Source organism: Cottoperca gobio, chromosome 13 (genome assembly GCF_900634415.1).
Source record: "Cottoperca gobio chromosome 13, fCotGob3.1, whole genome shotgun sequence".
NCBI classification, from domain to species: Eukaryota; Metazoa; Chordata; class Actinopteri; order Perciformes; family Bovichtidae; genus Cottoperca; species Cottoperca gobio.
Genome location: NC_041367.1, coordinates 8,196,440 through 8,222,168, shown reverse-complemented (window position 1 = coordinate 8,222,168; position 25,729 = coordinate 8,196,440). Strand labels below are relative to the sequence as shown.

Sequence of the window (25,729 nt, the reverse complement as noted above, 5' to 3'; positions counted from 1 at the left end):
CTGGAGAGATGGTGCATGTGGTTCACCCAACTTTAAATGGATCCCTATTATTTTATTCCTTTAAGCTCTGAAGCTCCGTCCTCATCGTTGCTGCTTGGCCAAACCTCTGCAAGAACATCGGCAACTATACTATATCTAATGTCGACTGAATGAAAGCTGCAGTGTGTTTCTAAGGTGATGGGTAGACCCTGGTTAGTTTCACACAAAATGTAGACAGACACACAAATCCACCAACTACGCACGAGGTGTCGAGCTCTCCTTTTGCCTTCTACCAAAGTAGGTCTACATCCAGAGGAGAGTCTAATGAGTCTGACAACATTCAAACCATATTTATGTGCTGTATTATCGCAAAGATATGAATGGAAACAACAAGTTTGAGATTGGTGTGAAAGGATTCAAAACTAGGGAGCCAACCAAGCTCTTTCAAAGAATGACATTTAAATGCTACACAAGTTTAAATTGTTTTTAAAATGTTTGAATAAAGGAGTATACAGGTATGATGTCCACTTTGTACAGCTCTTCAGTGTCAGTGCCACATTTGGGCCAGAGATAAGTCTTTCATTAATTCACAAGCAAAATGTTGTTTTCATGAGACGTTCCTGAACATTTCAGGTCTAGACTGCATGTGTGAAAGGGGCTCATGTCTTTGAAACACTCAGCGGGATATTGTTGTGGCCATTGGGCATTGAACTTAAGAGACTGTCAGTAGTTTTAAAAAGCACTCTGGGGATATGCTGCTTTATGCACCCAGCTTCAAAAACGTGATATGAATTTATAATGGCATTTCTTTCCAAAGTATATCAGCCTCTTTACAATTTCTTCTTCACCCTGGAACAAATCCTTTGGGTAGCAATCAACTTGTAATCAGTTCCATTTTATTCACACTTTAATTTAAAGTGAAAATATTATAGTCACACTTTTGATTAATAAAACATTTGATTTATTATTCATTCAGTCAGAAAATTATATTTGCAATAATCCAACCGTGTATAATCACAGCTTTGTGTGTTCATTTGTTGCCATCCTATGTCTTGTCTCAATAGGTAAGTGTGTACTGTATGTAATAAACACACATCTCAGCAGTCCACCAACAGCAAAAAAGAAAAAAACATGGGGATGAGCTGCTTGTGTTTGCTGAGAGGGTTGGTGGAATTCAATATCCTATCCAATCATGAGAGACAGCTCAAAGAAAAAGTCAGAGCTGTGAAGGTGGTCACGATGGGAGGGGAGCTGAGGATGAGAAATCAGGGTTTGAGATGAATCCCCCCCCGAGAGAGGGATGCAAAACAAAAATGGAGAAATGAAGTATGACGGGGGGGGGGGGGGGGGGGATAAAGAGAACGAGCAGAGAGTGAGAACAGAGGAGAAAGGAGGAGGGGCTGAACAGGATGAGGGATAATGCAGAGCTAAGAGAGGGAAAGAGAGAGAAAGAGGAGATGAAATGAGCCAGTAAAAATGAAAAGGTGAAAAGACTGCTGTCGCTCCACAGTGACAATAAAAGAGGCAGATTGGAGGTGTGTGTGTGTGTGTGTGCATTTGCACGTGAAGGTGCAAGGTTAAAAGGGTGGTGGAACCACATTGAAATTGTTATTTTGCTTCATCTTTGAGTAAATGGGAAATACTTGTCAGCAAGAACCCAGCATGGCATGTGAATGTGTGTGTGTGTGTGTGTGTGTGTGTGTGTCTCTGTATGTGAAAGAGATGTGAAATAATGGGAAATGCTTGTCAGTGATGGCTCAGCATTAGAAGTGTTAGGTCCCCACGGATTGAAAAAAAGAGCCTAAATGACAAAATCGCAGCGGGGAATTTAACCCGGTAACATGCTGGAATACAACGGCAGAGACTGTGCAGTGTGAGGCTTCACAGACACACAGAACAGACACGCACAAAAAGCCTGGCGAAGCTTCACATTTAAGCTGTTCTTGAGGACATTTCAAAGCCACTGAGGAATTGATTTGAGCTCTAGCTAAAGGTTGAATCCTCCACCATAGCTATGATGTCATTTTCTACACCCTGATTGGCACAACTACAATGAAAATGTTCAGCTAGGCTTATGACTAACTTTCGGTCCACCACTGATGGAAACATTACAACAGCTAAATGAATGAATAAAAAAAGGTCAAACAAACATTCAGTCATTTTTGGTTATGAATTTAACTATTATTGATTATTCAAGCTTGAAATCTGCTAAACCCATCGCAACACCAGTTCTGAGTTTGAGACGTCATTTCAATATGGTGAATAAAATCACTCCTACGGTATGATTGGGCTGTAAATCAAGGGCCCACAGGCAGGTTGCAGTACACAGTACAGTAAGAGGATGAGAGGATAAATAACCACGCAGAGAGAGCAGGTTCAGCATTGATGTTTTACTAGAAAAAGAAACCAAATGGAAAGACAAGAAAGAAAGAAAGAAAGAAAGAAAGAAAGAAACAGTGTTAAAGCCAGAGTGTTGACAGCCCAGCAGTCTGCTTTTTGCTGTCTACGCATGAAATCTTATGTGCTGGAGGTGGCAAAGAAATAAACACAACAGTATCATGTACAGTCTGCCTGGTGTGGTGATTACTAGATCAGTGTTAACTGTCTCCTCACAAATGTATCCACTGTTGAAACTATTTCCACTATTCCTCTCGTGCTGGATTGCTGCAGTGCTGCTGCACTGATCCCCTGGGCTGAGAGGAGGCGATCGGAAACTCTCTACCTTATTCCTTTCTGTCAGAAAGAGGTTATTGTTTAAAATACTTGTGGTTTTAAGATATTATTTTCTATTTATTCTTGTGTCTGATGAGTTTGACTTGATTACATTTGATGCTGGACTTGATGTGTGATGAGGTACGCGTGTGAGTTCAACAAAGAAGTGGAAGTTTTCCTGTGTTTCTTTCGTGTGAAAGGTTACAACTTATGCAATGTTCAGAACAAAGAGCCAGGAGAAACCCAGATTGCCAGTTGGTGTCTCGAGTTCTCGATACCATTATTTAGCAGTGTCTCAGGGCAGAAAATAAAGTCATTGCTTAGATGCACTTTGTACAGAGAGTTCTGGAGATGAAAGCAGAAAAGGGTGGAAGGGAAAGACAAAACAAGAGAAGGAACAAGTACGATTTGAGGGGTGGATAGGTAGGGTAAAGGATAAACAGTAGAATAACAAAATAAATGATGTAATTTCACAACAAAATGTTATTTTCAGTAAGTGGGTGTGCCAAATTTGCCATACGATATATACCAGAGTTTAAACATTTTGAAGGAATGATTGCTGTTGCTAAGCATGATGGACCCAAACATGTCCCCAAAAAGTGCAAATCCTGCTCAGTTTGAACTCATGTTGGATTTCAATCCGAGGCTGACTCGCATCTGGTGAGAAGAGAAATAACAAAACGCACCGAGGCGATATGAAAGGCAACACAAATGCTACACTCTCCAAATGTCAGACAGCATTGTTTCCCTACAGTTCAGTCATCGCAGTGGCTCATCCTCTCTAGAGGCCTGCCTAAATGTGTATCAGCTCCAGTGCTGAACACTGGCATCTACATGCTGTTTCAGGGGCCTTTGCAGCCCACCAACAGAACGTTTTTGGGGGGGGGGGGGGGGAAACACTGTTAGATAATAATAAACAGTGAATAACTATTGGTGAAACAGACAGACAGGCAAAAATAAAGTGGTGCGAACCTCTGACGGTGCTGGAGTGATCACGCTGAGCTGACCCTGTGTATGCAACAATGTGTGTGCGTGCGTTTCTACGTGTGTGTCCGTGTGAGTGCCAGATGGACATTCAGTGTTGAGCAGGACACACAAAGACTGTGGCATAATAATATTCTCAAGTTATCAAAAAAACAGCCATATAACAGAATGTATGCCATGGCCTCTGACAATCTGTGATCAATGTTTTCTATAGCTCTCTATAGACGTATAGATATATATTTATTTGTATTATATATAATATGTAGATTTATAAAAAAGATTTGATCTTAATTACAAGTAGTGGCAATTTCTTTTATATTCATTATTGCAATGAATTGTTATCTAATATGATTAAAAAAGACAGGTGAGTTCTGTTTTGCTACGCAGTTATTTACAACAGTTTTCAAAAGCAAGCTTTCTGATATGGTACCTTTCCCCGGCCAGTGGAAAAGACTGAGAATCTCAAATGACAACCAAACTGCCCATTAGAGGCATTCATTTGAGAGAAATTGAAAATTATACCTATAGTTCAAGTCAAATGAAGCGCATACAGCATAGACCAGTGGTTCTCAACCTTATTACGGCACTTAAAACAAATGGTTTACTACTCCATGTCACCCCACTGTGGGGAAACATGCAAAGAATGATGAACTTTGATTTGCCTTTTCAATTGCCCGGCTATTTGGATTAATTAACAAGGAGGCAGAATTAGTTTTCCATAATTAAAAGTTGTAATCCCTAATTTTCAAACACAATATTTTTGCCCATGTCCTCCATCATTCATTGTTCTATAAGACCCCAGCATTCAGGTTGAGAAGCACTTGGTTAGGAAGCCGTTTGAGATCCGCCCATGTGTTTTATTTTTTCTTTCCATCACTGAATATACAGTTTAAACCTCACCTTTGCCACTCGGCAAAAAGTAATGATCGATTTTCTGCTGTCATGATGATGCTGTTGATGAAGGACTTCATTAACTACTACTGTTCTTTTCTTTACAAACCCCTGTGAATTCTGTGGTCGAGATCAGCCACACGTGTGTTTCGAGGTTACTTCTGTTCTGTATTGGTTGATTATCTCGCTGGTTTTTGGGGGAGCGAGAAACGATTCTATATGCGTAGTAAGAAAGCATTTTCATTCAGTCTGAACAGTCCACGGCAAAGTAGAAGGTTTGCACGGTCCGAACGTTCAAGCTTACAGTTTTCTGGTCTTCTAATGGTGATAATACCTGGCACTCTTTGCAGGCAAGTTAAGAGGACGATGACCATGATGATGATGATGATGATGAAAACAATGTTTGTAGTCTTAGTAAGGCGTTGTCGAGGGTTGCGGCTCATTGGCCAACACTGTCCAACGAAGACAGAGCAGGAACATAGTTGTTTGGTTGTCTTTTTTTTTTTTACAGTCAGCTGCGATCATCATATTTATCACTATCATCATCATGATCACTTTTGCGGTCATGTTCAAAGCTCATAGTTCATTTCACGTAAGTCTGTGCTGGCTTTCCTGTCGGTTTGTCGATATCAGGATGGTATCCTCCCAGAAAACGATAAAATTAATGCTGCAGGCAAGTGTGAAAGTCAAAGTTGTCCTTTGTTTTTTTTTCCTCCACTGTTCGCTTCACATTTGAATTTCACTTATCTCTTGTAAAATAAGTCAATGGCAGCAGGAAAGTGAGATGACGATGCGCAGTCTGTGTATTCAAGTGTGTAGAAATGTATTTGTATTTGAGTATCTGTAATTATATGCATGTTTTTGTCTGTAAGTGTGTGATTGCATGTGGCCGTGTGTGTGTGTGGGTGTGTCCTTGTTGAAGTCTGTATGTTTGTGTGTCGTTAAGGCACGGCAGGTGTTTTTGGTTTTCAGGGCAGTCCGGAGGAGACCACTGCAAGGCCGGGGTGTCGGAGGGAGGCGTGGCCAGCATGCACGGCTTTGGGGCAGTCTGGCGTCAGGACGCGGCCATTCTCCCCCACACTTCCTGTGATGGACAGACGGGCCTTGTTCCGCATGGCTTCGGAAAAAGACAGCTATATGAGGAGAGGTGGAGGGTGCAGAAGAGGGTGGAGATGGCAGAGTGGTGATTTAGTTTGAAAATATCATGACATTGGCGTAGAAAAAAATGTACAATAACAAAGTTGGGTAAAGACAGATATTTCTGTAAGAACACATGCACAAAGAACACTTATACATGCATGTGCCTGTACACGCACTGAACACACGAGTATGCTAACAGTCAGAAAGGTCTGGAGGTGCAATCACACACATAGTCAAAACAATACTGTGGAGGTTCTGCCGTTTGCAGTCCAGTCGATTTATGCTGTTGTAAGGCTCATATTGTAAGCAAACTGCAGCTGGTACCAGCAAGTTACATGGACAGTAAACTATTACTTCCTGCTAGGAAGTAAGTTACTCATTTACTGGAGAGTTACTGAATATTTCTAAAGGAATAGTTCACTAATAAACAATATAAATTGTCTATAGCACTCACCTCCCCAAGCTCTCTATGGTTTTTTTAATGTCAGCATATCAGTGCAAGCAGGCTAAACGAAAGACAGCAATGAAGGTTATAAAACATCCGAAACATTTCTGATCTGATTCATTCAGCCTGTTTGCACTGATATGTTTTAATGTTTTGGGTTGTTTGCCTATAGAGAGCCTAGGGAGGTGAGTACTATATACAACTTTAAGTGTTGTTAAACTAAATGACCTACAGAGAGACATGCCTGTGACTTTCTGTGTGAATGCACCCCAAACTACACATTCAAATCGCACTAAAACACAGTGAAAACGCTATAGTAACAGATTTTTTTTTACAAAAGGCAAAAGTAAATGCAAAAGCAGGCAACGATCAACAAACATGTACATAGTAGACGAGAGGATTTGGGTTGTAGACATCTGCATTTCATAGGTGACCATGCATTTCTGGGATCTGGGTTTCAGTAATTTGGAAAATTCAGGTTAGGATTTGAGAGGATTTGGAAGGTGAGGACTTGAAAGGACAAAAGGAAAAACATGAAGGAGTGATTTTTCATTCAAGGTTTCAGATTTATAGAGAGGGATTGACTGAATATACTGCTCAGAGTAGGGCGACACTTCACACAGACAGACTACTCTGTGATGTTTCACAGTTATATCGATGAGCTTTATTTCAACATGTAATGACTTGGATTGATATCGCATGTGCTGTGATTGGAACACTTCTTAAAATGTCTGTGATATAAGTGACATTAGAGGGTTTTCCACAGTAATCATTGGCAATAATCTCTGTAAATGATCCTAGAGAAGAAAACAAGGTTCAGTTTCATCTTTGGATTCTAAAACATAGCAATTTGATGTGCTGCTTATAAACTAATTGCCTATATACAATATTGAGTCTTATGAAAGCCATTTTTTTAATACTTGAATTAGAAAACAATCTGAAAACAGGCAATTAAAAGTACTATTTTTTCATCTGAATCCCTACTTGCTGTTTGCTGATACATTGCCTGAAACAGAGACACAAGTTTGCTCTCTTTCTCTTTTAATGAGAGAATTTAATCAGCTATCATGCTGATGTACAGCTCAATTAAAAATAAAGAGAAAACATTGAACAGACTACTTTAAGGAACATGGAAGACATTTTTCAAAGAAACTATATTTAGTGGTTCCACTCTCAAAATGTTTTATCTGTGCTAAACCTCATACTTCATTTAAAGTTTGCTTTAGACAGATACTAGCTAATATTTAGTGTATCACATCTACCCGTCTTTATCTTTGCATCCTGGGTATTGCTTAATGACTTTATAATGCCTCTAAAAGGTTTGTTAAGCAGATCATCAAAGTGAGGTCCAGGGTTTCCTCTTACTCTAGTTAAGTGCTCTTTCACATCGATAAACACGAGTCATGTTTTAACAACAGCATCACTAAGTAGCCGTTCTATATGAAGTGTTTGCTTCATCAATTATTCCTCTGCATTTACACTAAGTAACTAGGCTGTTTGGAAGTTGTCAGGGCTGGAATAAATCAGAGTGCCTGTTTGGACCATCTACGACAACAGGGGTGCACAACTCCAGTTTATGGACGACACATTAAAGGTGCAGTGTAAACAGGATAGGAGACAGTGCCGACCACTCGCCACCAGAGCTGGGAAAGATCAGTTCGGCAGGAACTACTATATATGGATTACGATTTTTGCACTTTGGTTTGCCGTTGGTAAATAAGATCCACATGTATATTTCTAGGCCTCGTCCGCCGGATTAACATTTGAAATAAAAAACTTGGTAAATGCCGATCGGTGAGTGCATAATGAGGTAATCAAAACTAAACCTCTTCTACCATTTTGATTAGCTTCTAGAAATCAAGATGAGTAAATTTAACTTTTTCCCAATAAGGGATTGACTAATAATTAGGTGCATATTAGAAAAGATTCAGGGATTCAGATTTTACAGAAGTCACGAACACAATCAACGCACAATAAAAGCAATTAAAAACTGCTGCTGGGTAAAAAAAAAAAGTAATCCTGCTATTTCATTTGTTCCCTTAATAACTCAAAAGTCCCTGATTATACATTTTACCTGAATGGATGAGATTAAATCAGTATTTCAAGGGAATGTTTGAAACTTTGCTCAAACTGTCAAAAGTGCAGTCTCACCTTAAATTGGTTGGAATTGCAAACTAGGCATTTCAAGTAAGCTCATGCCTCATGTCTTTGTGACATGGCAGTGGGGCTACAAGTCTAGTTAAAGAAATTATGGAGGACATACACTGACATAAAAACAACCTAATGGTGTTTTTTTTTATCTATCTATCACAATATGGATGAAAAAGTTTTAGTCAGACACAAATATGTGCTAATTGGTGTCCACACGTTAAGCCAATTAATATGTAGCTGGAAGCATTCATAGTTTTAATGAGGAACACCAGAGTAACAAACTCTTGCTCTCAGGGTAGAGAAGTACCTAGACTGTTGCTACAACCTTAAAATAGTTTTAACACGATGAAATTGAAACATTAGAGATTTTAACATACGAGTTTTAGGTATTAATACAATTTGTAACTTTTATAAACTTTGTTTTTAGCTTTTTTTTCTTAATTATGAGGATTTGACTTTTGCGATAGTACACTGAATATATTTGAGTTTTAACTGTCGGTTGGACAAAACAAGCAATAATTAAGTAATTGGCAGATTAATTGATTAAAAGAACAATTGTTATATGAAATTACTACAACGCTAGCCCCTGAAAATGGAGTTGTGCATCCCTGCTCCGACATTATTTTGTTAACTTTTAGTTAAAATAACAATGCAGGTGCCTAGTCAAGTCATGAGCCAAGAGCATCACCATCAATGTCAACATCACCATCATCATCATCATCATCATCATCATCATCATCATCTGCAGCCAAAGACGATGGAACCAAATCTTTAGTCACACAAAATGTAACCCCAATCTAGCCGGGGGTGAAATGCTAAAGAATGAAAGAAACAAAAACGGTAAAATATGTAAAAATCTAATAAAATATTAGGCCATTAAAGAAACAGAACAGCAAAAAAATAAGCTTTAACAAAACATAAAAAGCTACATTGGTTCCACAATGCTTGACCACATCCTCATCACCACATGAAGAACAACACGTTGCGTGGGGCTGCTGCGTCAGCCTCTACATTGACAATACAATAATCTACAGCACCACCACCATGATCAACACCACCATTACCCCATCTATATGGGAGCCTCTAAATCCTACCCCTATATCTTGACCCCCTCGGAGCCGTACACGTTGTACCCCTCCCTATAAGTGGCTAGATTCTGGGTGCTGGGGGAGGGGCTGGGGCAGTGGGGGGGGCTAAGGTCCACCTTCATGCGTTTGGCTTCGGCCCGTGACTTGTAGCAGAACTCGACCAGGGCCACCAGCATGGCCAGGCCCAGGCCGCCCACAAGGATGTAGAAGACCCCCGCCACGTTGGACAGGCTCAGAGCCTGGGACGATTTGTCCTGCAGAGAGGAAGTGGGATGGTTTGGGGACCAGGAAAAGGAGGCAGCAGAGGGGTGGATATAAAGGAGAAGGGGCCGATGGTAAAGGAAAAGAGAAGGTGAAAGAAGGTGAAAAACCAAAAGGAGTGAAGGAGCAGAGTAGGATGATAGAGGATGAAGTTTAGGAAGGTGCATAAAAAACACAACATGTGATTAAGGAGAGGAGAAAGGCAGGTGGGATAAGAGGGGGAGGGAACATTTGAGGGATGGGAGAAGAGAAGAACAACAGGAGTAAGTAGCAAGAGAGGGAAGTGAAGGAGGGGGTGAGGGAGGTGACAGTATGGGAAAAGAGGTGGGGAAAAAGCAGACGGAGACAATAGGGTACGGTGGGTTAGACAGAGAAATTGAGACTCTCAGAGAAAGACATCATTTAGTGACACATTCTGGTGTTATACAGTTGTTATGTACTATTCTACGCGACTACAATTACATTTGTTATCACTTAATTATGAATGATCGTACAATTACATTCCACTTTTACAACTACAATTAAAACTACTATCACCACAACAGCTACTACATACTACACATCTGCAAAAGTCAATACAACTACAGAACATTCTACATTTCTACAACATAGTAACATGATATCAAAGCAGCTTGAATCAACATCTAGATTAAGTCAAAAAGAGCAGACTTTAATTTGAGCGGGGATGACATTTCATTGCCGTTTTAATGGAATTTAAAGGCTCCAGTAGTCTAAACGTCTACATTGGAGGGGGGTCCTATACTCTTTATCGTGAACATCTTTCTGTTCAGGAACTTCTGCTCTTACTCTGAAACTAAACAGTAACACATATTTAACTGGGAGATATGGGGTATAAGTTAGCCGTAGCACTTTAATAGAAAATGCTGATACAAGATAAGGTAAAGTTTTATCTCACAGGTCTATACTTTTCTACTTCTGTTGTGGGAAACCTCCTAAAAATAAGGAACGTTTGGGAGTTTATTTAGCTATAGTTGAAACAGTTATGTTGAGTTTATATGCAGTTGTTGACTTCAAGAGGAAAGGACTGCTCCACTCAAACATAAGCAATCATTAATTCAGTAGTCATTTATTATTGTTCTCCATATATGTAAAATTGATTGCGTGTCTGTTGATGTCTGATGTGCACTGAAGTCTTGGTATATTTATTTATTTGCATAAACTAAATATAATATTGTACATTTAACATTGCTCTTTATTTGGCTTAAAATTAGCACCAAAACTACTATTTTATTTTTAAAATATGGACCTGTAATATGAAGCGTTACCACATGTTATTCCATGTTATGGAGATAAAACCTCATCCTCATAAAACGTTAGTCACGCTAAAGCTAAAGAAACAGTGGTAATTTCATCTGGAGTTCCAGGTTACCAAAAACGTGGGGCTGGCGTTGAGATCAAAACAAAAACGTGAAAGTGAAACTTGGCTGATGATCATCCCAATTGACATTGTAATTCTAATGCTAACTGTAATGAACATGGGGTTGCCACCGATTGCTACATAAACTGAGAATTTGAGTTAACCTGATGCATATTTGGGTAAATTTGTTTCCAGCATCAACATTGAAGTAAGAAAGATGTTGTAGGGAATCACTAAATGGACAGTTTAGTCTACTGTGGAGCACATTCAAGATATGTTTCAGGCTAATTGAGAATATTAACTATTGCTAAAACAGTAGTTTCTGTAATCTGGAGCGTATTCAGGGTGAAAGTTTCAGGCTAGCGTTCTGAAGGCCGCAGCAGCGTGAGACTGACCTTACTTCCAGAGTCCTTGGGTCCACACTCTCCCTTGTCATACCACCATTTGTTTTTCAGTTTGTCTAAGACGCCTGCTTCGCTCAGTTTCAAAACTGCAAGGTTTACCGGGGTTCTTCGCGTGTAAAAATAACATAAATAACATCATAGGACATGTTATTTTATGTTATTAGAGTATTTCACAATTGCATTGCACAGCTCAGTTACATAGAAAAGCACTTCAGTTCACATCAAGTGACCTAGCATGGATCCCACTGAGTACATGTGTGTAGGCTCGTTGAGGAGGGGCTGGGGGGAGCGAGGAGCTAAGGCGAGCTACAGACATATGAGTGGGACCCACCTTTGTCACGCCAGGTAACACACCCATGCTGCCCCAGCTGATCCTACACTGAGCCAGAGGCAAGTACTGTTAAGCCAGGACTATTGGCGTCAGGCTCGCACTGTGCTACAACTGGGAGAGAGAGTTACAGTGAGAAAGCTTTGAATGTGTAGCTGAGGATTACATAAACTCTACAGACTTTGAAGGCTAGAGGAAGCTCCCGTCTTGTTGCAGGTGTGATCTTTTCTCGCTGCACTTAGATCCGACTTCGCTTCCTTAATAAATATTTTCCCTGCGAGGAAACTGTCATCTCGTCAGTACTTTGGTCCGGACTGAAATATCTCGACAATTTGTGGGTAGATTGGAATTCTGTATTCATGGTCTGCAGAGGGCGATTACTAATACGTACTATCGACTAAATGAATTGGTAAAAAACATTATGGTTCCCGGATAATTCATCCACATTACTTTGGTGATCCCCTGATATTTCCTCTAGCACCACCATATGGATGACATTTGTTTTAAATGAAATATCTATATTCTAGTAAGACAGCTGTTCTGGAAAACATCCCCAAACCACTGATATATTGTTTTTCCTCTACATTGGTAGCAGGAAATGTGGTTCTTAGCTCTGAAAACATGCCCATCTGTTTGGTTTTTGTACCGACGTTTTAACAAATGCTACTGTTGTATGAAAACAGTAGGATAGAAGTAGGATTTAAACAAGTACAGGAATCAAATTAAACTCTGCTTAGACATAACAAGAATCCTTTCAGGCCCCAAAAGTGCGGTATAAATATTTTAATTTAACACAATAGTGAGAACTGAAATGAAAAAGGACTTGAATTGTTGAAATCTGACAAACGAACAAGAGATGTTTGAAACTTTATACGGTAATTGCATTCTGTTGCTATCAATTATTCATCGTCCTCTCTCCCTCAACTCAACCTGAGCCTAAAAGAACCCGAGAGCTACAATTACACTTGGGTCTCGTTTTTCCATTAAACATTTTAAAACCCATTTCCTCTGCCATGTACTCGACCAACACGTTCTCAGTTGAAGGAGTGATAAGGTTCAGTGTCTCTGTCTTTGTTGCAATTTTCCTCTCAGTCAAGCCTCTCGTTCTTCTCCCCAGAGCTGCCACTAGGGGGCGAATATTCCTGTCTTGACAGTAATTGCTCTCTTTATCTTTCCACCTTCACTCTCTGTCCTTTAAGAGGGGCATTACCCGATCAGTGCCAAACACATTTGGAAATGGTGATCATGAGGTGTGCTTGATTTATCTTGGCAGGCACTCACCCGCAAAGGGGACATATTTCCCTGCATGATATTGAGAATGAATTTTTTTTCCTCCTAATGATTCAACATTAACATTCAACAAGGACATTATATAATATATCCATGTTTTAAAAAATAATATTGGTTCTCTAAGGGTCAGCCAATTCGTTTTTTTTAGGGCTTTTTAGGGCTTTTTAGGGCTCCTTTTCAATTTCTGTGTCTCAACAAGCTCAAGTGTTGAACCTTTGTCACCGGGTCTGAACCTTTCATTAAAAAAAGGCACACACCACTGACAGCAGATGCAACATTGTGCCTATTTTTGTAGCTGCAGGGTGTCCCATGAGATTTCAGGGTGTCATTTTTGCCCTCACTCTGTGCTGCTTGACTCTTCGCCAGGGCAGATGCATGTGTTACACTCCTGGGTAGGGGGCCGTCGCGGGCTACCTAGCCGGTGAGCGGCCCCTGTCCCCCCAGTGGTGGGGTGGTCAGACAGAGAGGGCTAACCTTGGAATCCCCTCCCCCGCTGCCACATTCTCCTTTGTCATACCACCACTTGTTTTTCAATTTGTCCAACAGGCCCTGCTCGTTGAGCTTTAGCACGGCCAGGTTGACCGCGTTTCTTTAAGTAAAAAAGGAGGGACAGATAAGATTGGTCAGAGCAGAGGATGGAGGGACAAACAGACAAGATGGACGTGGACCACAGCCAGGAGGAAGAAGGGGAGGGAGACGAGGAGGAGAGGGAGCAAAGGGGGGGAAAATCAGAAGGGTTGAAGGGACAAAGGTGGGTTAGTGGGGAAGGATGCACCCCAGACAACGCCCTCTCTTAATTTTTCTACTTCAGTTGCTTTCTTAAAATGTTCCTCTGTTCTAAAAAAGTTTTGCTTTATCCCTCCGCTGTTGCTCTCGTGTACCGGGCTGTACTAAGATAGGATGCTTAACAGTGAGTGTCAGATTGCCGGTATAAATTGTGTTAACCAGGTCTTTGCAGCCTGCTGATGGTGCTCTTGTCCCCTCCTGATGCTCTCCTTCCTTTCTGTTACTCTCTATCTGTGTGTGTGTGTGTGTGTGTGTGTGTGTGTGTGTGTGTGTGTGTGTGTGTGTGTGTGTGTGTGTGTGTGTGTGTGTGTGTGTGTGTGTGGGCTTGAGTTTCCTACAGCACCCCTGAAGGGATTGACCTCCAAAGAAAATTCAGGGACACGGGGCTAAATATCACGCATTCATGCGGTGTGCGTACATGTGTTCAGCTCAGGTCTTTATATCAGTTCACACGCAAATACAATGCCCTTTATAAGACCGACATTGCCACCGCATGAAACATAGAAAACCAGCTGTTTTAATTTGCCCCAATTCTCAACAATTCATTATTCCTGCAAATGCATCTCAATTGCCGCTCAATATGTGGCCTCTTCCCTTACTGTGACGTCCAGAGGAGTGTCTACAAAACACGGCTGCAGGGGCTGAATGATTTTGTCAATTTGTTCCATGCATGCCCTTTATAAATTAATTCATCCCGACTCTCCTGCTTTGGTGCACCTCTGCTTTATACAGCCATCTGCAAAAGACATTCCTGTCAGTCTTTTCTCTGCTGCCACCCACTGCTGACCACTCTTTTGTTTGTGAGATGCTGTAATCAGCCAGGAGCATCTCTACAAAAAGGTCACTGCAGTCGCTGCCTGCTTGTTTGTTAGTCTGTCTGTACACCTGCCTATCTGGAGGTATCTCACATCAGAGTGTGTTGGTAGACTGCAGGTTAGAGCTGGCTCCTGACTGAAAGGTTGTCAGTTCAGGACACATTAGGAAAGTAAGAGTAAAAACATAAGCCCTCTCTAGGTTTAGCTCTGTGAGTAAAGATAATCAGGAGATTCAGAGAGAGACCGTGTTCTCTGGGGTGATCTAACCTACAAGCCGTGACTAATCTCATCAACGTAAGAGGTATGGATGAAAAACAGTTCAAACATCTTTTTCAGTCATGATAATAACAGTCACATATCAATAATCAAATCAAAAGCTATACTTTCATACATTCCTAATCATCAGGGTATTCATTATCCTCATCAAGTGAAATTAGCGCTGTTATAAGTGCACCGAGAGGAGGGGCAGGCTCACCTGACGTGCACACTTTCCTGCCACATGCGTGCACCTGGTAGATCGGGTTTCCGCTGATTGAGAGAAGCCAGAGACAACCGTGGATAGTCCCAGAAATGTGTTCTGGAGGGGGCTTAAAAAAAGGGACCTATCCACCCGCTGTCTGTCACTTTTCCCTCATAAACGGAAAAACCTTTGTGTTAATAACAAGAGATAGACTACAGTGACTGGGGCTTTGTGGGACTTGTTGGCACCACACACAGGGGAAAAGTTATAGGACAGGATGTGAGGCTGATGTGCTGTTTGTGTTTTGCCTTTCATAAGGCAAATCTGAAATGCTGACAGAGAGAGATGGAGGGAGAGAAGAGAGAGCAAGTGGCCCGGTTTTGCTGAATTTAGTCAATTATTTTCCCTCAGCAGGCACTTGTAACATCGTGAAGACAAAGTATTACAATAGTGCTGTCACAGTCACCTGAAAAATGAATTATTTGCATTGACAGAATACCTCAGTGAGACCTACTGGGACTGTTACTGTCGGCTCAAGTTAACAAGCCCGATAAACAAATGTCTGCTGAGGGAAAATAAAAACAAATGGACCAACTTTAGAACTTAAACTCAGTCACTTTCTCATTCCTTTCCTCCAGCTTATGCTCTCTTTAGTTAGGTTTACACTCAGATGTACATTTATTTAAATTAAACTACTGATTACTCCTTGGTCTGGGTTTAATTTGGTGTTTTTCCAATTACCATACATATTAAAAAAATTGAGTTTGTGTAGAATTTACTATTTCTTTTCATTTGTGATTATTTTTGGTGTGGGATCCTGTATTATGTTTAGTTTCTAGTCCCCCCATTGGCCAGGCCCCTCTACTTCCTGTTTCTCACTTTTTGTCTCCTGTTCATCTATAAATTCCCCCTCGTGGCTCTGGATGTAGCGCCATCAGTCTGAAGTTCTGCCCCTCCTTGCGGTCAAATTCATTTAATAAATCTCTCCTATAATAATCAGAACTATCATCATCATCATTATCATAATCATCATCATCATCATCATCATCATCATCACGACTACCATCTCTGGGGATGAAATGAACAAAGAGACGAGACGACAGACAAATGGACAAAGTTACCTGTAAGGTGGCCCTGTGAAGAAACTGAGTAGTTAAAAGAAGAAAGTAAGAAGGGATGTGAGCGTAAAGGGACACATGACAGTGACAGAGGACACAGAAATGGAGCTAACAGGCCCTAAATTAACACAGGTGGCAGAAAAGAGTGAAGAAAAAGCACGGACGGAGAGACGAAAAATGAAGAAAAGAGGCCAGAATGAGAAAGAAATCAAGGAATTAAGCGAACCATGATGAAACACGTACTTTTGCACATTCAACATCTATATCGCTGCTGCTGGGTGAAAACGGTTTCTTCGCTTTTGTAGTTTATAATAATAAATACATAAATTGCACTGGTGCCATAATCTTCAAAGTCAATTTAGTACAATATCCAAATACCGGTCATCTTCAATTCAATTCTTAAATTTGTGTGGGCGACTTTCACCTGACAGCAGTGACAGGCTAATCTAGATGTAGTATAAAAGGCACAGCAGGGTAGGTGGAATATTGCAGCAATATGACAGTATCAGCTTTGTTACTGTCTCCTATTGTTACACTATTCCACCCACCTTAACTGTGAGCCTTTCGGTGTAGCAATCCCATATCCTTTGGAGTCCAGGTTCCCCCCGACTTTCATGGTGTCGCAAGGCTTGCGCTGCTCCGTGTATTCGTTCATGGTGGACTCCAGGAGGAAAGCGTACTTCCCCTTGGACTTGCGGACCCTCGCCACGCCCTCTGCTGTGGTTTTGGTGAAGACCGTCGGTTCGGCAGACTTCATATACGACCACATCTTCTCGTATACGGCTATTTTTGACCTCTGTGGATGAGATGGGGAAAGAGATGTTCATTAAGAATGAATGGGCATTATTTTGTTAACATTCAAGGCCAGAAAAAAAAGTCATATTTCAATGAGGAGAAGAGTGCCAAAGGAAGACCATGTAGGCTACATCGCTCACAAATGATTTCACTTGAGGAAAAGAGATGACAGATAGAGAGAACGGTAGCCATGTCACTCCTAAATTGCCAACATCTTTGACATCATAGATAAGGAAGAACAGTGTGTATGGGTATGGTCTCACAAGCAAAGAACATAGTGTAACATTTTAGGCTATTTGTCCAATTTGACTGAAACTCAGTAGCAGTTCGTCTTCAAGTGACTCTGTGAAACAGGATATCGGCAATTTGAAAAGACCGTCACTGCAGTAGCTCAGTGAAGGTTGAACTTTCTGTTGTTGAACCATACGTTTAACCCTTTAAATAATACGCTTGGTGATAATCCATATTCATACTGTCATCAAATCACATGAAAAACCAACAATGATTTAATCCTACAAACAAGTATTGCCTGTGTAGCCAAGTAGCTTATTCCTCTGTGCCTTAGAGATCCATTGTTGTCCAAAAACCATTGAAAACACATCAGTGAGCCACACAGGGTGTCATGTTCCTTCTCTAACATGGATACTGTAGTTTATTTTGAGTCGATTCCACACATTCCTGTAGCTTTAAATAGCCACTGAAAATAGTCCCCTACAAATGAATTATTTACTCCTGATTAAATACAGATATCTAAAAACTACAGTGCCCAGTCCTTTTAAAAAATATATACAAATGTGAGCTGCTTTAAAGGATCTGCATCTTCAAAAGGGACGCATGGGCTTGGACCCGAGAGCCACAGACAGGGAGAAACTCAAAGATGTGGGAAAAAAAACAACTTAATGCATTGTTGGCTTTTCAGAGGATTTGTTGACCCCTGAGAAAAAGATATAACTACGACAGCCTTAAACATTTAGGAATGTCGTGTTATTGTTAACACATCCGTGCTCTGTGTCTACTTCTGGGTGTCCATTCACACCTCACTGATGCCCAAAGCATAAGCAGCTTCTCTAAGCACAGATTTGATTATTAAAATCAACATGCCATGCTTACTGAGACAAATACGATGAATCTGAGATGTAAATATCAGAGCTGAGGAGGTGACAACAATGCTGCTCATTGTGTTAACACAATGACACTCGACGCTGATTATTGATTAAGCACAAGAGCTTTTTCTTCTACAACAGGAACATCAGTGCAGTGCAGAGATCTATGCATATAGAGTGTGTGTGCAGTTCTGTACACCAGTCTATAGGTGTGTGTGTGTGTGTGTGTGTGAATTTGTGTGATCTCATGTGTGTGTGGACTGTGTGTACTCAAGAGTGAAAATAACAAGCAGAGGAGTCAAACTGTCATCCTCCACAAGCGTGCTGCTTCTTTCTTCTCTTTCTCTCCTGGTGATTAAGTGTGATTCTGTGGCTCTGCAAGCGACAAGCCACGGCCTCAGCTGCTGAAACCAGCGCCCGGGGGGGATGGTGTGTTCGTGTGTATAAGTGTGTTACCAGTGCGTGACGGACACCTATCCCATAATAATGTCACCCACATCTATGAGGACCAGCAGGCCCCTCTTCTCTCCATTCTACCCTTTCTCTCTCTGTCCATTCTTTCTCTTTAGTTCTCCGTCCATCTACACACCATCCCCTCCCTTTTACACCTTCGGCCCTTCTATCATCCTCATTCCTGGAGTTTAATCCCTCCATTCATTTCACTTATTTTTCTATCCAAAGTTTTCTCCATCTGGCCGCAGCAAATTGTGTATGTGCTTGTGCGTTGCTCTTGTGCACCGTGTGTATGCAATTGTATCTGCCCCGTGTGTGTTTGTGTGTCGGAGAGAGTGAGACTGAGCGAGGGAGAGACAGTGATGATGATGACTGTGCACGTATAAAGCAGCGCCTGGCCTTGGAGGGGATGGATGTGTGACAATGCGGAGTGACTCTTTCCAGATTCTTTAACAATGAGTGAGGTTGAAGGAGGAAATGGATGCTGCATGTCACCTTCAGGCATCCGCACTATGAGAAGACTTTTAAATATACAGTACATTTAACACACACACATACTGCTCTGCATGAGAAGCGCCACACACACACACTCACATGCACGCACACATATGTGGCTGAATATGCATGCTTACATACACACACAAATGTACACACACACACACACACACACACACACACACACACACACACACACACACACACACACACACATAATTAATGGTGGTCTTGTATCCCCCTCAGCTGTGGTAGAGTAAATTGCTTTTTCACCCTCCGCAGATTTCAGCCCGCTCGTTATGTTGATGATGCCAGAGCTGCTCACAGAAGCACAAACTGTCTGCTACAACACCCCCACCCCCCCTCCTCCACGTCCCCAAATACACACACTACTGCACACATCTTTACAAAGCATAACTGTAAATTGGCACACACACACACACACACACACACACACACACACAGCGCATGAGTACACAAACAATTCTGAATATTCCTACAGAGCATGAATACAAGACAGAGCAGATTAGTTTTCGTGTGGTGACTCTGGTGTTTTGCCCATGTCTGCAGAAAAGAATTCTGTCTTCATCAGCATTGTTTGCATGTGTGTGTGTGTGTGTGTGTGTCTATGAGTACTTATGTAATTGCAATCCACATGGGTGAATAGGTCAATGGGTGAAGCTTCTATAGGTATCATTTGGGCCACTCCACTCCATTTCCTGCGCACTATTTTAAAGTAACAGCTCCCTGCAGTATAATTTGTGCCAGCTCTGTCCGTCTCTACTTCACCGCTCTTTACTGTTTATTATTATGATTATGATCATTTTTATTATTGCTTTATTTGACAGTGTAGGGAAGTGATTCACTGCATCGGGTGTTGTGAACAAACATTGCCCTATTGTAGTAATGTTTGAATTTAAAAGGTATAACATCCCACGCTGGTCCTTTTTCTTTTACTACTCCTCCAATAACCTTTGTGTGAATTTAACTTTTTACAAACAAATTAGCCAGAAAAGTTAAAGCCAGGCATTTCAACTTAGCGTTGCTTCCAAAAATGTAAGCCTCTCTCAATCTAAGCTCAGGAGAAAGTCATCCATTCATTCTTGTCCTCCCACCTGGACTAGTCAGAGCGGATTTCTGCTGTTTTGGCTTTTGTCTGGCTTCAACAAATGAGGAAACACCTCCCTCACATTTGCTTCCTCCTACGGACGACCCATTCATTTTCAGAAGTGACTTAAAGATTGAGTTGCTTGTTTTTAAAGTTGGGATCTTCTAACATGATATAACCTCCTGTACTGACTCTTTCCCCTCACACCCTGTATCCTTCCCCTCTATAATGTACCACAAGTGAGCAATACGGCAATAATGGATGGTGTGGATGTGAGGAATGCTGCAAAGTATAGTCAAATGGCATTGTTCACCTCCAAGGGACTCGTAGGCGTGCACCATCACATTTATATAACAGTCATTTAGAAAGAAATAAAGACCACAAGCAAAATTAAAATTGACATCTATTTCTTTAAAGCGCCCTTCTACAATCACTCAATGTACATCCAGTGTTTCATGCCAAAACCCATTGTGTGTATCATTGAGGACGAACAAACATGTTGAATGCATTCAGTTCTTCATGAACCATTTGCAAAAAGAAATGATCAAAGATTCTGAAACCTGCAACGTTTGCTAGCTTGCAGTCTTCTTCTTCTACACTCTGTTCATAACAGCTGGCGATAAGTAGAAACATCGAGAAACCATTGGTACAAGAGTATGTTGCATCTCTATGTGCTTATATGGTTAGATGAACACAATAGGGAGTAGCTCATTAATAAATATCTAGTCAAAAACTCAGCAGGGTACCTTTAAACCTTTATGTAATCCAGATAATTGTATGTCCATTTCTATGTGAACCATCATGATATGTAAGGTATCCTTGAGATTTAGACTAAAATTTAAAATGATGTTCTGGTTGTGCACACTGGTTTTTAATAATTGAAGTATTAACAGCGAGACCAGCAGGTCATCTGAGCCTGACGCCTCTAAAAGATTTAAGTGAATGAGTGTGTGGGAGTCCATACCCTGAAGAACTCCTTAGTAGAGCCTGAGTCCAGTGTCCCGTAGGCTATCTCTGTCTGTTTAGCCAAGTCCTCTGCGCTCTCTATGGGTGAGACCATCCTCTCCACAGTGAGGAAAGCAGCCAGGTTGGCGGTGTAAGAGGAGATGATGATGAGGGTGAAGAACCACCAAACACCTCCGACAATACGGCCAGACAGAGACCTGGAGAGAAGACAGATGGTGGCGAGGTAGAGAGAAAACGAGAAGGAGGAAGGGAGTGAGGTGATTTGAGAAAAGCAGGAGAGAGGAGTTACATGAAAGAATGAGTAGAGGAGGATGAAGGACATGAAGGTGAATGTCAAATGGATGAAAAGAACATAACAGTAAAACAGAGGGGGGAAACAGAGAAGGAAACATAATTAAGGTTAGTTCCTGAGTCAGAGATATGCAACACAACACGCTGTAGTTTTACAAAGCATTTTTCGGCACCGTGTGCATGACTGAAAATGACAGCACTGCCAAAGTAATTGTCTTTCAACCCTCAAACCAATTCAGCACTAACAATAACAAAGGCTACATTAAACAGATTGTAATCTGGGCGCTCCTCCATCTCTCTCATCCTCATTCTCTCTTTTCTCTTTCTCCATGTTTACTCTCTTTATCTACCAATTGTGAGCTGAAGCATCAGAGTAAGTGGCAATTCCTTTTGTTTGCACAAACTTGTTTTCACCGAGTAAAGGGGAAGAGAGCAAGCGAAAGTGAGCACATTAGAGAAAAGGAGAGAGATAAGGGAGAAGGTAGCAAAATGTTAAATTTTCTTTTAAGCACCGCAGCCAATAAAAGACCTTGAAGTTCTAAATGTCGCACACAGCGACACAAAATATCCACGTTTCAGAAAGAGTGCGAAAGAAGTTGGAGAGGGAATTGGGCGAAATTATGTATAAAAGTATTAAAATGTAGAAGAGCATCACATTCACAGAGTATAAAAACGTTTTGTAGCATTTCAGATCTTACATAATTCATGCAAACAAAGTGCAGTTCAAGGTAACTTTCACAGTAAATATGAATTTTACATTCCTCAGTAAATCAGTGACTTTTCAAAATGTGTCTCTTTGAATTACATAACTTCCAGTCATAGAAAAGTTTGTGTGCTTATATCCAGATGCAAGTCATTTAAAATGTTCTCTAATTAAATCTTTTTATGTAAATAAACTTGCAATAATTGATTTTAGCCAAACAAGCTGTGAACAGAACACTGATACATAAGTAACCTTGTAAGTCGTCATGTTACCAACCAGTTGCTTATTAACATATCATCCAACAACAACATCAATCATTTCTAGTCAATCTACTTTCTGCTCACCTGCTCCAACATTCATTCTGTTAGCTATGTTTCGGAAGGAAATAAATGGATCCTTTAGCTGCTGAATGCTCCACATCGTTCACCAGCGAGTCGCTAACGTTTGTTCTGGGCAGTGTACTGCAGGGTTTTTTTTTTTAAGAGTGAACCAAAACAGTAAAGTTGTGAGCTGCAAAACCAAAACAATGAGCTGAAAGATGATCCAACACTAGAGCTGAGGTGAACAGCAGAATTGAGGTATAAATATTTGCTGGTTTTAGGTTTTGTTTCTACGAGTGACATATCCTCTTACATGCATCAGAACACAAGGCCCAACATTTCTCCGACAGGTAGCTGTTTGGTAACACCGCTCTGATGTGAAAGCAGAGATACATGAGTTAGTGGGCTGGGTCTTAAGGAGTGCGTGCTGGAGAGAGACAAGAGAAGTGAGAGCTGAGAGGTGCATTGAGGCCTGACTTGGCATAAATTGTCACCTTTTGGAGCAACTCTGCATTCTGCTGCACACACACACACACACACACTCACACTCACACTTACACTCACACTTACACTCACACACACACACACACACACACACACACACACACACACACACACACACACACACACACACACAGAAATATGAATTGATGGCATGTGCCCTTGAGGCATTGATCTGTTTACCTGAATTAATGAACCTGCCGCACACTGTGATGGATTCTCCTGAAAAAGAGCTGTTGGGTTTTGTTTTATACTTATTAGGAGACAGAGGGAACCTTTTTTTTTCTCCTCTCAAGCAGGTAAGACTTCATTGCAATCAAAGAGACGGATAACCGATAGTTGGAACTGATGTACACTTGCAGTAACAATAACAATGTTAGTGTCAACATTTAGAGCAATACAAATTCCACCACAACATTGTGTTTAAATGCTTTTAATTTAAATGGTTGATGCCAGAGCCGCTGGCATGTGTGATGGTTTAATTAAATGCTACAAAAGAGAACTTCTCATCATAACCTACAGGAAAGAGCCATCGATCTTCCCTTGCGGACACCTCCTATGCATGTATTGCAGAGTGCTTGGGGACTATTTGTCCTATTTAGTATTCATAAGCTAGTGTGACAAGTATTCCTACTCCCTCAAATCTATGTGCTATGATGTGGGAGGGAACTGAGGCTCCAGAAGGCCACACTAATACAGCACATATGTACACAGTAAAAAAGGTTATTGGGACGATGCCGAATGAGGCAAAGCCTATACAAACAGCCGACTGTTCAGCTGTGAAAATCTACTACAGAGTTGGTCAGATTTCGGACTGCGACACAAAGCTACTAGTAGTTTTTTTTGTGGGAAGACAAATGTGTGTTGTTTAAACAGTGTTGTCATGCCAAACTGAAGAAATGCACTCATCAAAAACACACAGCTTATCTAGCCGCTTGTAGTTATTTGCTGACAGATGAATTTCTTAGGTCTATAAATGAACCTGCAGCAGGTGAACGCATACAGTGCGTTTTTATATCTAATTTATTTAGCGTAGCGACAAGATGACATTAGACTCGCAGTTACCTGCAATGAATCACCCTCCTTCTATCTCGTACGCTTAAGTTCAGGTAAAGGTTTCACAGTAAAAACTGACACTGATTGAATAAATCGCAGTGTAAACTAAGACATTACAATTACCACATCACATCATTCGGGGTACGTGGCGGATACGGGCTTGTAATCTGAACTGTTTCTGTATCTCAGGGGTTCTGAAAGACAACTAGTCTACAGAGGAGAGACAAACAGATTGGTTGAGGACAAGATTAACAGCATGTCTCTTTTCTCAATGTGTTGTACTTGATTCATGTGTGTGTGTTAGTGTGTGTGAAGGGAGAAGGAGAAAAGGAGGAGGTATTCACCAGTGTTTGGCCTTGGAGCGAAGTTGGAGAACATGTTTACCTTCTGGAGTTCGATGGAGCATGCTCCAATCAAACGAGGCCGTGTGTGCACTTCAGTGTACGTGGGTGAGCTCCGGGAGTGACGTCCTTGGTTTCTTTATGTGACATGTCAGTGTGAGTGTGCAAGTGTGCAAGTGTGTTCGTAGCGGTGTGGATGTGTGTGTCGCCTGTGTGTGTGTGCAGTGGTGTCGTTTGTGTTGGTATGCAACAGGCGAATCATTCTCTAGCGGGTCATGTATCATCTATGATAGCCAACAGATTGCCTTCCCAATCCTCTGTGTGAAAGATTAATGGCAAGCTGTTCCTCTCCCTCTCTCTAACACACATAAACATAAACACACACACACACACACACACACACACACACACACACACACACACACACACACACACACACACACACACACACACACACACACACACACACACACACACACACACACACACACACGGATCTGAGCTATACAGTTTCTTTTCATCCATTGCATTTGCATTTTCTTACCTAACAGAAGAGACGTGTGTGCATGCACAGGTGCAAATGATCTTGCATGTGTGTTTTATTTTCCTTTTTTTGTTTTTGTAAAGCGAGATATGACAGGTAAGACTAGACAATAATAAGAGCACACGAACACACGCAGAATCACATGGCTATGCACAAACACATAAAAGGACTTAAGTAGATTGATGCTGACGCATCCAAACACACAAATACAAGCAGACATACAGACACACACAACAACAAACAGAACCAGCGCTGGATAGTTGTTGTCCATGTAATTCAAGTGTGTTTTTCACTGTGCATGTGTCTTTGAGTTGTTGTAAACATACAGTCTATGTGAATATGGATTTGAAAACAATGTGAGTTATGGCAATCTGAAGCATTTAGTTTCGTGCTTCAAGTATATCTAAAAATAGTAGTCGTATGAGCCCTAACACAGTTGTTGCATGATGTAATTGTTCCTCCTGTTCATACTGGCTTCAACAGTCAAATGAAGTTTCTGTCTTTTCATACAACATGCTCTCTGTGCTGAGCTGCAGTCGAGGGCCAATAACACAAAGAGGAAATTTAAGGCTACATTTGGAAGAAAACCACTTGATTTGACAGACTACACATATTTGAAATATATTTTCAGACAGAACAAGCACTGTAGATTTTGTCCCACATCACTTGCATTGGGAGCACGTTAGGAACGGATCTTTTTATGGCCAGTCTCAACATAAATTATTACAGCAAGTAAAAGCTGTTTCAGTGTATAACTAGGCACTATTGTTTTTTAATGACAGACTTGAAACTGTGAAAATTGTAAACCTATCTATAAGTATCT

General features: G+C 41.1%; 1 protein-coding gene across 6 annotated transcripts in view; it reads right to left on the bottom strand.

Annotated features, from left to right (window-relative positions):
• Positions 1 to 2,354: 2,354 nt before the first annotated feature.
• gria4a (glutamate receptor, ionotropic, AMPA 4a) overlaps positions 2,355 to 25,729 on the bottom strand; it is a 93,799-nt gene continuing 70,424 nt past the window's right edge. Inside the window, exons 14-18 of one of the 6 annotated variants that reach the window (XM_029445765.1) lie at positions 21,149 to 21,347; positions 16,779 to 17,026; positions 13,526 to 13,640; positions 9,507 to 9,644; positions 2,355 to 5,699 (exon numbers count right to left, since the gene is read on the bottom strand). In XM_029445765.1, coding sequence (XP_029301625.1) covers positions 5,535 to 5,699; positions 9,507 to 9,644; positions 13,526 to 13,640; positions 16,779 to 17,026; positions 21,149 to 21,347 — 865 coding nt within the window. In that variant the 3' untranslated portion in view covers positions 2,355 to 5,534. Of the gene's footprint in view, positions 5,700 to 9,396; positions 9,645 to 11,424; positions 11,540 to 13,525; positions 13,641 to 16,778; positions 17,027 to 21,148; positions 21,348 to 25,729 lie in introns of those variants that run through there. The other 5 variants (XM_029445766.1, XM_029445767.1, XM_029445768.1 and 2 more) reach the window with 5 other exon arrangements.